We start from the raw sequence: 16,170 nt of genomic DNA, 5'->3' as shown, positions 1-16,170 counted from the left end.
CTCTGTATCTCTTCCCAAATGTTATCAAGAACACACAGGAGAAAAACCTTTTTATTTAAACTTCAGATGTTCTGAAACATGTGGAGGTTGAACCCCATAAGCAACACAGGCATCCTGAAGTTCGTACTGAAGAAGTCAGATCCTGAAGAACACTACACAAACTACATGCAAGCAGATCTGAGTTAACAAAAATTCACACCTTAACAAAATGCTGAACTCTAGTCTAGCGATCAAACACTACATTTGTAGCACTAAACCTAACAGCTGACCAGAATACACACCTGTAACTAGGACAAACTCATAGTTAATGAGATTATTAATTCTGAACTCCATATCATATTAGTGCAAACAAAGAAAATGCTCCTACTGCAGTAACTCATCTTTTGCTTCCTTATAAAAATTTGCCAGAGCAGATCTTAGAACACAAGGAAGATAAGGTGCAGCTGTTCATTAGGATGAGGTTTTCTCAGGGTGGCATGGGGGGGGTCAACCGAAGTAAATCCGGTCCTTTCAAGAGCCAAGTTGGCAAAAATATCTATTTTCTTCCTACATTTAATTCAGTTCTGGTCCTCTTATCTGACAAGGCCTGGCTTCTTCAATTCTGGAAGAGGGACTGGAAATGTGCCTGAAAAAGAAGTCCTTTTACATGCCAACTTTCACACGTCAGCATGTTTTTTTCCACCTCTGTGACAACCTGCCAAAGGCGGCTGAGCTAAAGAGGCCTTGCAAACACCCTCCATCTGCAACCGCCCAGTATCCACTGAAAGCAGAGCAACTGCAGATGGAAGTCCTTCCTTGCTGAGTACATTTTGACATAGAGAAAGACATTATCTTTTCAAACAGGCTGTACACAGCCCCTCTCCCAAGAGCAACTTGTTTGAAAAGGCTGCAGATGGCAAACAAAGCAGAATGAGGAACCATCAGGCTGGGCAAGGAGAGGTGAAAACTTGATATACAAGCAATGGGAACCAGTGCCCAAAGCCAGGGCTGGAGAAGCTCATGCCCACCTTTCTCATAAGGCTGTTATTTCAAGACATGCCCAGGACATGATCTAGGGGTACAAGAGACTTACGTAACAACACTTATCCCTGGGATCTTGCTCTCCCCTCTTAGGACTCCTAAAAGTTTCCTGTGGCAGAAAGAAGATGACCTGGGTGGGGGAAGTGGGACAGAGGGTTAAGGGGATGGAGAGCAAGAAAACCAGTCTGACTGAGGCTGCATGTTTGGCAGCAGTGCTTCTTAAATGGCTTCTAAATTTGCTTCAGGCAGTTCCCACCCTCCCAGACACAAAACCTACAGCTTCCATTTATGCCAATGCTACTGTTCATGCAGCCAAACAATAAACCGTATCAAAGAACTGATCTAGCTGATGCAGCTTTTGCCTCACCACAGCAGCATCATTAAACAGCAAGAACTGGCACTTAATATTGATCTCCCAGTGCAGATGATGGAAGCAAGCAAGTGATGGTAAAAGAAGGTGCTGGGACTGAGGGAAAGAAGCAAAATGCTGAGAAAGCCAATTTATTCCTTTGCCTAGTGTGAGGCTCCACAGAGTAACTGCACACTACTCATTTGATTACAGTCTGAACTCCATCTTGATGCTGAAGAAATACCTCTGCAATCAAAGCCAACAAGAACTCTGTGTTAAGCATATCAAGAGCTGTATACATACTTTGGACACTAGGCACTCAAAACAGGCAGACAGTTTTGATACCTCTTTGATATCTCTACAGTTTGCCCACCCACTGATAAAGCAATGGCAAGACTCCCTTTCCCCAAATTGATGAGGTTTGCTGTGAAACTGGATTAATAAATTTCTTTATGAAGCACTCCAGTAAGAGTGCAGTATGTAAAAATAATGAGATCCTTTTCCTTCAGAACAGGGTTCATCTATTATGCAGCACTTATGTCAGCCGCCTGACAATACTAAAGATCTGCAGATGTAAAGTGAGCCCCTTTCTTCCTGAGCTACTAAGTCAGCTCTGGCTTTGTGAGGAACATGGGCACATGAGACGATGCAATTAAAGATTTGAAAAATTCATGCCCAGGAATGAATTAGAACTGTAAAGTCACCTTAGTTCTTACATTCCCTAACTTTTAAGTACACAGCTCTGGGATCTTTGTAAGGTCGATTCAAAGCAACAAACAAGGAGCGCTGTGTAGGGAACTGGCTGTGTAACACAACACCGTAATTCGCCATCAAAAGGCATTTGTGCTGTTCTGGGGAATTACTGCTGCTATGCAAGAACCTGAACCTTAAGCTTACCAATTTAGATAAGAGCTCAATTCTTCCAAAGGCTGAAGCATATGTTCCAGTGTGTACTGAATAGAGCCTAATCTCGCAGTCTGATGAAGTTACAGTAGAGGTTTTTTTTGTATTATGTTTCTTTAAGACCAAAGCCACAACACCAAAAAAATCCACTGAAGTCAGAGAGCTTTCTCATTCCCTTCATCTATTCCTCAGCTTTGTCTTTAGCTTAAACAGCTGGCAGCTCCAAACAGGGATTCCAGGAGGCTTCAATACATGGCAGCATTTGCCATTTCAGTTTACACTTCCCTGTTGTTTATAACCAAATTTGCAGCTTGGTCATTCTGTTGGTTTTGGCTGGGACAACGTTAATTTTCTTCATGGTAGCTGGTACGGGGCCATGGTTTTGATTTTTGCAGGAAACGGTGTTGGTAACTCAGGGATGTTTTAGTTATTGCTGAGCAGCACTTACACAGAGCCAGGGCCTCTTCTGCCTCTTACCCCACCCCACCAGCAATCAGCAGGAGAGGCACAAGAAGCTGGGAGGGGACACAGTCAGGACAGCTGATCCCAAATGACCACATGGACACCCCAGACCATGGTGTCACGCTTGTCATATAGGGCTGAGGGAAGAAGGAGGAACAGGGGGAAGTTTAGAATGGTGGTATTTATCATCCCAAGTCACTCTCAGGTGTGATGGAGCCCTGTTCTCCTGGGGACGGCTGAACACCTGCCTGCCCACGGGTCATGTTGCAGTGAGGACCATAAGCATTACCCTGGGTTGTCATGTTCCGTGCTCATAAATTTAAGGCAGCTTAAACACTGTTTCCAGCACAAATCCAAAACATGGCCCAATATTAGTTACTATGAAGAAAATTACCTCAGCCAAAACCAGCAGAGTTATCAACACAGTGAAGAGTGCACAGCAGTTACATGTAGCTTCTTAAAGCACAGGCTCATCCAGCTGGGGAATACGTCTGCACTCTGAATTTTTTGCACTGTACAATATAGTCAGGACCAGGCTTTCACACAGTATAAACAAAATCTGGGTGGAGAATTTTGTTTCACATCAAGTTTCTATTTTAGGCAGTCTGGAAAAATCTCTGTGTACAGCTAGGTTCTACATAACCCTTGCACGGAAAAGTATTTTTCTATTTGGCAGAGGAAGTATTTTTAAGTTTGAGAAGATCAGCATTATCTCCTGAAAGTACAAGTCTGTCTATTCCTTAAAGTAGCAATCTACTATAAAGAAACCCTGCAATTTGTTAAAACAAAAACTTTGAAAATAAATACTGATCTAAAAGACTAGATTTCCTTACTCATTAGCATTTTATTTCATTCTGTCCTATCTTGTGTATTATCTAGATACAGAATTACACTGAATTGAGTTTTAGGAATCAAGCAAAATTAAGAGAATGACAGAAGACAGTGGAAACAGCTTCCATTTCTTCTGTCCATGAAATAATTTTGAAAAGAAGTTTCCAGAATAAAATGACAGGGTTCTACCTCTCTTCATTTCCAGATCACACAAAACTATCAATATGTTTGAATCAACATCTCCAGAACCTGGGCAGACTTTTTTTTGCATAAACAAACCCTCAGTTTTAGCTATTTCACAAATGACCATTCAAATCAACATCCTAAACGGACTCCAAAACCATAGAAGTAATTTAACTGTTTCTTCTTCATTGATGAAAAAACACATTTCCCCTAAAATCTGACACCATCTCTCATGTAAAGTGCCAGCACGCTCACCCGGCTACCACTAGCACATACACTCAGCTTAGATATATAAATGTGTAATGTTTATTTCATCCCTGCTGAGTCTTCAGTTCACTCTCTATTTCACTTCAGCTATGAAGAAGTAAAACACCACCGTTAGCTGCATACTAGAAATTAAAAGGGGATTATTGTAGAACTGCACAGTGTAATACCAGCTAATTGCTGCAGAGCAGTTATTTGTAAATTGAGTCATTATTCCAGAACCACCCCACAACTAGATTTATTGCACAATGCTTTATTCTGCAGCAATGCACAGTATTTAGAAAAAAGTCTGCAACACTTTCATTATCCCAATATGACCATTCTGGAATACAAGCAGCAGTGAATTTCCCCTGTATTTGTGAGGGGTTGAAAGGTTTTCGTGTTCCTGTATGTGGGGAACAACCACTGATGATGTTAAAGTTGCTTTAACTGACAATTTTTATCTATGTTTTAAGTACATCTGAATATTAATAATATTGCCCTTTGTTCTTATTAAGGGTTGTGAGCAACAGGGAAAGGTGTAAGTGCACGGCTTTGCATTAACACTTCTACTCTATAAAAAAAATATTTCATAAAATCATGGGGTATCTTGAGTTTGAAGTGACCCACAAGGATCACCAAAGTCCAACTCTTGGCCGGCACAGCACTATCCCCAAGAGTCACACCATGTGCCTGAGAGCACTGTCCAAACACTTCTTAAACTCTGTCAGGCTTGGCGCTGTGACCACTTCCCTGGGGAGCCTGTTCCAGTGCCCAACCACCCTGTGGGTGAAGAAACTTTTCTTAATATCCAACCCAACCTTCCCCACTCTAACACAGCTTCATCTATCCTCTTCTTTCCCCAAATATAACTTTACATTTCCCTCATTTTCCTTCTACAAACACCCATATTTTCCCTTTCGATTTCTACCATTTCCCATTTCATCTTTCCCTCTGACTTTCCTCCCTCTTTTGAAGTTTAAAGAAAAGCTAGACAAGTGGAAATACACTGTAATCAGAGCCCATCCCTTTTAGCTTAGGAGTCCAGCAGAAAGGCTGATGTGTCTGACTCATGGGCTGCTTCAGTAGTCAGGTTCTTTTCTCCTACTAACCAGAAATGGATTTCATTACTGACTGGCAGAGCAAGGAGTGAAACACAGACTAATGAGGGAGGGTAAAGTCAGCGTTAGTCACTCATCAGATGCATGGAGAGACAAAGGAGGTTTACATCAAGAACAGGAAAAAAATCTTAGCGCAGCACGAGGTGGGAAATGAGGTATGGAAAATCCTGAAACATGAAGATGTGGAAGGGAAGAAAGTACAGCTGGAGATACTGACAGCTCGGAAAGGCAAATATTGCCTTCCCATTACTATTACTTACATATGAAGATTTTTGTTACATGAAATGCTGCAGTATACCAACACCAGTAACTGAACCTACATTAATAAAACCACTTAAGCACACTATTAAGTGATTAGGGTTGTGAGGCCATCCACATTAAGCCTGATTATAGAGCTTCAAAACTTAATGACCGATTAGCCTAATAATTGTTTCCAAAATCAGATTGTTTTGGAAACTGCATTCACAACTGATTCTTTGCAGTAAAGAGACTACTTTTCATTCAGAAGAAAAACATTCTAGTTGGCTATATTCAGACAAATAGGCACCAGCCCTTCAGGATGCCATTTTGTTTTCCCCCCATCATTTCATTAGAAAGATATCTGTATGTATCTATTTCATAGTAAGCTAAATTACACATGTATTTTAGAAATGAAGATACAGACTCTCACTTTTAAAGAAACTTCAGAAAATAAGATTTAAAGCTTCTGGAGCCTCTTGCACACTAAGCAAAATGCCAGTAATGCAGTAATTCAGGCTGGGGCTAACTTTCAAAGCCAGTTAATCTCACTTCAGCACACAATGATGAAATCTTGTATCATCTAAGCTACTCACAAGCTGGTACCAAATAAAAAATGTTTGAATTATACTAATTTACTTAAGTGAAAAAATCAGACATAAGGCCCTTGTTAAGCTCTCACAAGCCTGTGGCTAGTCTACATTTGAGAATGAAGAAGACCCAGCTGTTTTAACACAAAGATAAGCATTTTTAATCTAGCAAGGGTTTACGGGGGATAACTTAACATTTGCCAAGCACTGGGCTTCTACACCAAACTGCTTCCCGGCTTGCATAGATTCAAAGACACCGTAAAAACATCTAAGTGGGAAGTCATACCCAACACCCCTAAAGAAACAGAGAAATTACAAAGCGATTGAACAGCAGATTCAAAAGCAGTGCAAAGTATCTCAGTAGCTGCCACTACTCTAGGAAACTTGGTACCAAAGACAGTAGGGAAGTCTAGAGTTTAGGTCTCAAAAATCCCCAAATCCCACAGCAGAATCACAGATTTAACAGCAACACCCAACTACAGCAATGAAGACAAACTCTGAAGTCTTCCAAAGTCAGATCTGGAGAGTAACTTTCTTTAGCAATGGGCCTTGTGGGCAGCAGGTTATTCCCCAAATGCCACTCATGGGTTCCCTCCATGGAACAGCTGTTCTGTGCTGCCATGTACATACAACAGCAGCACATGATACCAGGGCAGGGCAAATCCTGTGCTCTGCCAGCACTGGGAGCAGCTCATTTTCAGTACCACCTGAAGTGGGTATTTTTTCCCAGGAGAGACACACCAGTGATTTTAAGGCTGCAAGTGTAAACTGGAACTAATTCGTTACCCACATGTAAACTGGAATTAATTCATTAGGAGGAGTGCAAACTACCCTGTCAGGAGAAGATACACTTTATATCATTTTTATGTGCAGATACGATGCTAATCAAAACTCTCTTTCACAAAATACAATTCACTACAACTCTACTCGGAGTCCAAATGAGTTTCCACCAAAAGCTATTTCTTTCAGATTTGTTTTTTTGACAAAAAGTTTTTATAAAACCAGTTTTACAGCTAATATTTGCTTTTGCCATGATGCCTCAAAAAATTCAAGTCTTGGCTAGCCAGCTGGGATCTCAAGATATGTATCAATCATAGCAAACCATACTCTCATGATTTTTTTTGAGCCTTTCATCCTACAATCATATATTTGGACCCAGTATTTTTCTAGTAAAGATTAATTTTTATTCCACATTAATACAGTATTCAGCGCAACCAAGATTTAGGTTCTTAAGACATTTAGGTTCTCAAAGTTTTGTCACAGTAGATGAAGAATGAAAATGATTGGAAATTCTCCTGCTTTTAAACACAGAAATGGCTGTCTCAGCATATCCCCAGCTTATGGAAAGGTATTAAAAACAACCAAAACAAACCTGAAAAAAAGCTAAAAAAAACCCCAAACCAACAAACCACAAAAGCAAAGAATTTTAAAAGAACCCTGAGATTGATTCTTTTTCAAGCAAAAACCATGTTTGAAAAACATCAGCCCAACTGTAAGACTTAGGAAGTTGCAAGGTAACAGGACAGAGGACTCCCGTGATAACTTCAGTATAGCTGGTATTTCTAGTTCACTACTTTAGAAATCAGCATCAGTAGCCCAGAAAGAGAACAGATACTATAGCCTGGGTACATTCTTCAATTCCAACCTCATTATACCAACTACTGAAAAAAAAAAAGGAAAAGTACCTCGCTTTCTATGACTTGATTTGACAAGAGAAGACAAAGAGCTCCAAATGTTAAAAGAACTGCCTAAGACTGACAAGTATCAACAATTAGAAGTGAAAAGACCTGCACTTAGTCGTAGTTTAGTTTGACTTCCAAGTTTGCTTTTATTTTTATTTATTTAAGCATTTAAACATGAAGGTTTGACTCCAGGATGGCTCTAACTATACAAATACCTTGCTCTAACCAGGCAAGTTAAAACACACAGACACTTTTACAATGTTTTCTTCTTCCAAATTCAGGGCCTTTTATGTTTTACAGAAAAATTGGAAAAAAATATCGTCAGTGGAAAGAAGCATCAGGCGAGACAAAAACTAATAGTAACAACCTTAAACATACATACACACAAAAACCAAAACCCCCACAAAAAAACCAAAACGCCAAAACAAAAAAATAAACAAAACCCACTGTGCTGCAGTACGAATAATAGTCAAGCTCATATATTAAGAAGACACAAAGCAGATCTAGGTCCCTAATGAATTTTCACATGGTTTAGAACACAAGGATATCCTAATAACCTGTCTTACCGAAACCAGCCAAGTCCAATACTGCAACTGCTCGAGGCACAAGACTCACAGTTAAGTTTGCAGAAATTTTACTTGTGGGGCAGCTCCAGAATCCAGCACTACCAGTTTGGCAGATCTGAGACAACTTCTACAATGCAGGAAAAGCCTGAACTGCTGCTTTTACTGACGCTGAGAAAATATCAGCCCTGACTAAAAATGTACCCCACCCTTGTTAAAGACAACAAATTGATTTGAGCTCAACTCTTGGCTTCCACTGCATTTCTGCCTAAATAAACTTCAATTTGACACACTTAGTTGGTCACCAATGAAAAGCCTAAGGCTACAAGTTGCTGCAAGAGGCCATTTTCCCTTGGACACATCTGTCCTATTTTCTAAACTGAACTGGAGCTTCAGAAAGTTTCTGATGCTCAAAACTATTCACAGGGCCACACAAACAGGCAACTGTACATGCAGATTTCAGAAGCAGAGTTTTGCTAGCAAAGCACTCAAAAAACAGTAGCATGCCACTGTTCTCAATTAAAGACACATTTTATTGTAAGTCAATAGTGACTTTTTTTCCCTTTTATAGAATCCTTGGAGAGGTACTCAATACAATTATGTAATGCTTACAACAGGTTACTTTTTCTGGCTAAACAAGGACATTCCCTCAGAAAATTAAAAACATGCATTTTAAATTAAGACAGTAATGACAGAATAACAGAAATCAGAAGAATATATTTTTACCCTTGGAAAGCATTATTTTCTTCAGTTCCAGAAGAAGGGAGAGAAACTAAGAGACGTTAAAGAGAAGAAACATTTTCTTCTCATTCAAGATTTAATACAAATTTCTCTCCATAGCACTCCACGACCAATGACAAAACAATGACTACATCTTTTCTGATGTTTTGCTGCTAGACTTTCTTCCTTCTGGTGTGTCAAGTGTACCAGCTATGTTGAAATCAAGCCCTTAATTCTTTCTAGAGCATCTTTAATGCACAATTTTGTCACAGCTCTGTCCACACCATTTTTCTCTTCATCCACTGCCCCATCATAGTGCTTTTTAAGCACTCCTTTTCTTTTGCATTTGTTTTTCATTATTCTCTTGCTTTTGCCTTTTATTCCAAACACCCAGCAGTCCCAATATATTGATTAGCAACAGACATACTGGATCTACAGAGCCCTCCTACTCATAGCGAGGAGGGTGCACAGCAAGCTCACTACACTGGACTTCAGGAGAGCAGACTTTGAACATATTCAGGGATCTGCTTAGTGGAATACCATGGGATAAAGCCCTGGAGGGAACAGGTGCCCCAGACAGTTAATATTCAAGGACCACCTCCTCCAAGTGCAGCAGTAATGCATCCCAACAAAGAAGCAGTCAAGCAAAAACACCAGGAGACCTGCATGGATGTACAAGGAGCTCCTGGACAAACATAAGCAAAAAAAAAAGAAGCCTACAGAAGGTGGAAGCAAGGACTGGTAGCCTAGGAGGAATACAGAAGAATTGTCCAAAATGCTAAAGCCCTCAAAGAATTAAATCTATTCAGGGATGTCGAGGGCAACAAGAAAAGATTCTGTAGATACACCAGTGATAAAAGGAAGACTAGGGAAAATATCAGCCCTCTCTAGAAAAAGTGGGAAACCTGGTTACCCTGATCATGGAGAAGGCTGAGGTACTCAATGTTACGTTTTTTGCCTCAGTATTCAGTGGCAAATTCTCCACCTGAGTCACACAAGGCCAAGGTGGGGATTGGGAAAATGAAGAACTGCTCCCAGAAGAAGATCAGGTTCAAGATCATCTAAGACACCTGACGGTGCACAAGTCCATGGGACCTGATGTGGTGCATCCACAGGTCCTAAGGGAACTGGTGGAAGAAGCAGCTAAGCCACTCACTATCCATCGTATTTGAGAATTGTGGCAGTGCAGTCAAGTTCCCACCAAATGGAAAAGGGAAAACAAACCCCTAATTTTTAAAAAGAGAAAAAAAGGAAAACACAGGGAACTGCAGGCCAGTCTCACCTTGGTGCCTTAGCAAGATCATGGTGCAGATCCTCCTGGAAACTGTGAGAAGGCACATGGAAAATAAGGAAGTGATGGGTAAGCCAACACTAAGGTCAAACCATTCCTGGCAAATTTCCTGGCTTTCTACAATGGGGTTAAAGTGTTGGTAGATAAGGAAAGAGCAACTGAAATCATCTACTTGGACTTACACAAAACATTTGACACTCTGGTTATGTCCTTGTTTTTAAATGGGAGAGACATGGATTTGACAGATGGGCCACTCCGTGGATAAACAACTGTCTGGATGGTTGCACTCAAAGAGCTGTGGTTAACAGCTTGATATCCAGGGGAGACCAGTGACAACTGGAGCTCCTCAGGGGTCAGTACTGGGACTAGCACTGTTTAACATCTTGGTCGGTGATGTGGACAGTGGGATGGAGAGCACCCTCAGCAAGTCTGCCACAACACCAAGCTCTGTGGTGCGGTTGGGAAGGGACGGCATCCACAGGGCCTACATGTGGACCCTGTGAGAAGTGGGCCCACATGAACCTCATGAAGTTCAGCAAGGCCAAGGACAAGGTCCCGCACTGGGGCCAGGACAACCCCTGGTACCAATACAGGGTTAGTGGAGAATGGACTGAGAGCAGCCCCAAGGAGAAAGACCTGGAGGTGTTGGTTGATGAGAAGCTCAACATGACCCAGCAATGTGCACTTGGAGCCCAGAAAGCCAACCATGTCCTAGGCTGCATCCAAAGCAGCGTGGCCAGCAGGACGAGGGAGGGAATTCTGCCCCTCTGCTCTGCTCTGGTGAGACCCCACCTGCAGTGCTGCACCGAGCTCTAGGGACCCCAAGATAAGAAGGATGTAGACCTGTCACAGCAAGTCCAGAGGAGGGCCATGAAACTGATCAGAGAGCTAGTGAACCTCTCCTATGAGAGAAGGCTCATAGAGCTGAGGCTGTTCAGCCTGGAGAAGAGAAGGCTCTGGGGAGACCTTACTGCAGCCTTCCAGTACCTAAAGAGGCCTGAAAGAGAGCTGAGAGGGACTTTTCACAGGGCCTGTAGTGACAGGATAAGGGGTAATGGCTTCAAACTGAAAGAAGGTAGGTTTAAATTAGATACAAAGCAGAAATTCTTCACTATGAAAATGGCGAGGCACTGGAACAGGTTACCCAGAAGTTGCAGATGCCTCATCCCCAGAAGCGCTCAAGATCAGGCTGGATGGGGCTTTGAACAACCTGGTTTTGCAGAAGGTGTCCCTGTCCATGGCAGGTCCCTTCCAACCCAAACCATTCTCTGATTCTGTATTTGCACCTTTACCAATTCTTGCTGCTTCTCTTACCTTCACACCTGGTTGCTCAAAAAGGTCTAAAGGAACAACTTCAGCATTTAAATTCTATCAAAATTTATAGGAGTTTTGGACAGATGGTTTCCAAGTTTATTTTCAAGGCAAGAACCTAATCTTTATCTACAAATCTAAAATGATCATGTCTTGAGTAGCAAAAGTACATAACAAAAGTTACTAAAGAATGTACTGGTGGAAAGCTGCAGTCCCACATTTTGGAGGGGTGTTAATTCTGTTGATTAAAATAGTAAAGAAGAAAGTCATCTCTGGGGGATGATTTAGAAAAATTAAATTTTACACTATTTTACTGTATTTGCAGAAGTCTAGTTTGAATACTGGAGAAAGAACACACTGGTCCTGTGCTAAACATAGGTTCAGCACCTCTGACTTTCCCATATTAACCCAGTAAAATGTTTAATGCTACCTACCTGAATCATCAGCTAATCTGCTGATTCTCTCCAACACAGCAATACAATCTCTCTCATCATCACTGACTTCCTTCAAAGTGTCCAGCAAACTTCGAGCCACCATTTGCCTAGTTTACAAGAAAGATTAAAAATCAGCATTATTTGTGTCCAGAAATACAGCTAAATCAAAAAGTTGTGCAATCATACAAGTTTCTTACACCAAATACAATTTTACATATATTCACTCTTAGGTCAGTAAATTTAGTTAGCCCTGCTTTGGGAATTCTTACTTCTGATACCTGGCATAATCTTAAAGAATTGTTAGCTTTAAATGTAACATTGAAAGTATGCTTTCGTTTACAAGGATAAGAGAAACCAGCCACCAAGACCAGAAATAGTAATCACTTGCTAAGTGGGCAAACAGGAGCTGAATGTTAGGATGTCAGAATCAGCCTTCCATCCTCATCTCTGAATTCCCTAACTTGTTCCATACAAAGCAAAATAACACTACTATCATTGAAATGTTTTTAAATAGAGTTCTGAACTTACTTCACAAAAGCATGAACAGTCAAGCTGAAGATTTTCATACCAATGGAGACATTTAAAAGTCAAACTTCATTTGAATGCTATGGGTATATACTGTAAAAATAACATGTACTACCCAACCCATGTGTACCTGAGACATACATTAAGCAAAGTAGAAACATTAAGAAAACACGAAATAAGTCATAATCAATTCAGTTACTACTTTGAATACACAAGACAATTTTCTATGGAATAATTTGTGAGTGACAAGATTTGGGATTTTGTCCTCCGAGGTTCTGCTGCAGCCTATGTTACAAAGTCATATCCATCAGATACCGAGACAGCCCTATGAACAATGCAGCTAGGAATGTCTGGCAATCAACCTTTCTCCTCAAAACCAGCCTGCAATGGTGTAACTCTTTTCACCCTTTTGGATAACATGGGTTGACCATCAGTTCAGAGAGCTAGCAGGATTATCCCTGGATAACGGAATGGGAATAGGCCAGTGTCCAAGATGCTGGTAGATCTGGTAATGCCCTGAAACAAAATGCTGAAGCACCAAGTGTCAAATGCCAGTTATTTCCAGAACTGAAGGACAGAAACACTCCTAGGATGTAGCCTAGGTAGAAGCACTGTTGACAGAGAGCAGTGCTGCAGACAAGAGCAGAGGCATACCTGAACTTCATCATGCTCACTACAAACAGTGAACGTGAGCAGTAGTCACCAACAGGTAAGAAAACAGATGGTTACGTTCCTAGTGAGCTTAAGAACTTCACAATTCCATGCAATCAGAGAAAGGCAGTTGGTTTCCATGAATTCCCAAAGCTAAGCAGACATTTCTATTTTCTCCAACTGAAAATCAGTAATTTAAATATTTCACATTGGCCACCTGCAAAACTAAACTGTTTCGGAATACAGATGTATAAAATCTTCTAAAAAACAAACTGAAGAAACTGTTTGCCTTTAACAAATTTCCTCTCCCTTGCTCATTTCAACTTGACAGAAGTACAACATCTCTCAACAGAGATTTTGATATGCAGTTAAAGTTCAGCCATCAAAATCCTAACAGAGAAACAGACTGCGTGACACACTAACCTAGAAGCAGAGTTGACTTGGTCTTTTAAAGGGCTGGACACCTCTGAAAAGAGAAGAGGAACAGATGAAGCAATTTCATACACCACCCTGGGGGGACATGTGTCTCCTACATATTAAATGTAGTCCTGGAAAGTGAGAGACAAATCAGCTAACCCACTGAGTCTCAGCAGGTAAGGAACCACAGTAAACAGCACTACAACCCATCTAATAAACAGCACAAAATGCCATCTGACTCCTGGGGACTATGGAATGGCCCTCTACTATGCTGGGAGTTTTGAGAAGTTCTCATCTTCTCACAGAGCTTTGTTAGTAGTATCCTGGATTATAGCAGCTGAATGCCACAGTGTCTTCACTAGTTCCTGAGGGCTGGACGTGTGGCTATGCAGGAGACCATAAACCTGCTCAAGAGGAGAAGAAGAAAACAGAAATCCTAACCTGAAGTAGATCTGACCTATCTATTAAACCCATTCAACTTATTCCGTGCACTAAATGTAGAAGATGGCCCCCACCTGCATCCAGCTGGTATTTCCCTCTTTGGATTCTAAAGGAATACACGGATCTACTCTCACAACAGGCAGATTCTGGTAAAGCAAAACAACAAAGGGCACCAGGGTAAGCTAAACTCACTTCAGCAAACTTAACTGGGTAGGCAGCCAGTAATCACAGAATAAACTCTTAACTCAATCCATTCATTCATCCATCCATCCATCCTGTGTTCTGGGAGATGACAGCCACTCATGCTCTCCAAACATTACAGGCCGTGATCTAGTTCTGCCATTATCCCAACAATCTCCCAAAATTCTTCTTGTCTCAAAAACAAAAATACAGGACACAGCTAAACCTTCTTTGTATTTGCCACAGGCTATGATCTGGCACACGGGCAACTACTGTAGAATGACTTGAGCCCTGTAAGCTCCCACTTGGTGCCCTGACTAGAAGTTTGATCTTCCTTCTTGCCAGCCAAGCTACAGAAAGCCTACAACAGAGGATGCAGTGAACTCCCAATGCAGAGCACCGTAACACAAAGCCAAGAGGTAGCTTGCCCTGCAACTTGCCAGGTGAGTACCAGGGGAGCATTTCTGAATTTTTAACATAGCTCTGAAGGATTATCTGTCTGATCTAGACACAGATAAAACACAAAAATAGGTGGACATGCTTCATGCTGCAGAGGCAAGGAGGTATCTCCCGTGACAGGGAAAAGAGGTTAAGCAGGTTTCTTCTAGGGATAATGACAATGCGTTTGCATAAAATGCATTCTTACAGGGAATCAGACTCCTTCAAGCACCCATGTGACACACATTAGTCCACCACCATTAATGACGACAATATAATGATTTGAACAGCAAATATTCTGTTGCTGTACATTATTTATAGTTAATGAAGGCACAATTTTGGACAAGGATTAATGGCTTCTTGCCATTGCCCTCCTGCCACTGGCTTGGATTTGTGCAGTACCTGCCTCTAATGAGACACTCACTAGGCTACACTAAAAATTTCTACCTTTACACATTCTCAGTGCCAGAAGAATTGTCTTCATCACAACAACTAACAGAATTGCATCTTCTTGCCCATTCAGTCAGATCTTGTACACAGTTCCTCCAGGGCCAAAGAGACTTTTGCAAGCTATTTTGGCAAGTGATGCTTCAAATCAGTAACCCCACAGCTGTGAACTCTGAAAATTATTTATTCATCATAGCTGAGTTTGGTCTATGACTGCCACCTAAACAGCAATGCATCTATTTATCCATTAAACAGTTTACACACCAAAGAAAGGGCAGAGATCAAAGGCTGCAATGTAGCATGCAGTCCAAGCACTTCCAGTACTATGTGCATAACTGGAGGATATTTAGCAAAATTCGAATTTTCATGATCGTGTCCAATGTTAGGGAAAACTGATTGTTAGGATATCTTGTAGGCACACAACTGCAATTAGCAGCAGGACAAAATGGGAATAGATTACAAACATCCTACCTTTATGGCCAGATACAGGTGACAGGTATTTGGAAGACTGTAAACACAGACATAATATATGTCTTATATATTGTCTTCTGACAATATACTCTGAGAAGAACTACAAATATCTTTGCTTTGCTTACTTAAACTCCTTTGAACATCATTAGCCCTTTAATAAATTTCTACTTTAGAATTTAAATTACTTCATCTGCACAAGGAGTGAATTTAGCTAATAAGCATATGTTAAAAAACTGAAACAAAACCAGAGATACTTTTTTTTTTCTTCAACCATTTTTTCAGAACTTGTAAATCAAAATTTCACAGAATCACAGAATATGCTGAATTGGAAGGCATCCATAAGCACCACTGAGTCCAACTCTTAGCCCTGCACAAGACATCTCAAAGTGTCACACCACGTGCCTGAGAGCACCAGTGACATTTTGTGTTTAAATTAATACTGGCAGTAGTAACTGAGCTTGGCAGTGTTTTCCCCAAACAAGCTCAGAGAACATTCAGAATAAACTCCCAATTTCAAAATCAACATCTCTGTACTCCTAAGAAGAAAGGCTAACCATGCAGAAGTACATTCAAGTATTGTTGAAGTAATTACGACTTTTCTCAGTGCTTTGGGAAGGTTCTGTCCTTTGTTAGTTCGGCTTAAATCATTTTAACCTACAC

General features: G+C 40.9%; 1 protein-coding gene across 12 annotated transcripts in view; it reads right to left on the bottom strand.

Annotated features, from left to right (window-relative positions):
* PPP4R1 (protein phosphatase 4 regulatory subunit 1) overlaps positions 1-16,170 on the bottom strand; it is a 65,476-nt gene that overhangs the window by 30,285 nt on the left and 19,021 nt on the right. For 11 of the 12 annotated variants that reach the window (XM_039548161.1, XM_039548164.1, XM_039548163.1 and 8 more), the window contains one exon: positions 11,941-12,047. In XM_039548161.1, coding sequence (XP_039404095.1) covers positions 11,941-12,047 — 107 coding nt within the window. Of the gene's footprint in view, positions 1-1,072; positions 1,095-11,940; positions 12,048-16,170 lie in introns of those variants that run through there. The other variant, XM_019284032.3, reaches the window with a different exon arrangement.

This window comes from Corvus cornix, chromosome 2, assembly GCF_000738735.6.
Source record: "Corvus cornix cornix isolate S_Up_H32 chromosome 2, ASM73873v5, whole genome shotgun sequence".
Lineage (NCBI taxonomy): Eukaryota > Metazoa > Chordata > Aves > Passeriformes > Corvidae > Corvus > Corvus cornix.
Note: the sequence above shows the minus strand (reverse complement) of the source record. Positions and strands in the feature narration are given on the sequence as shown.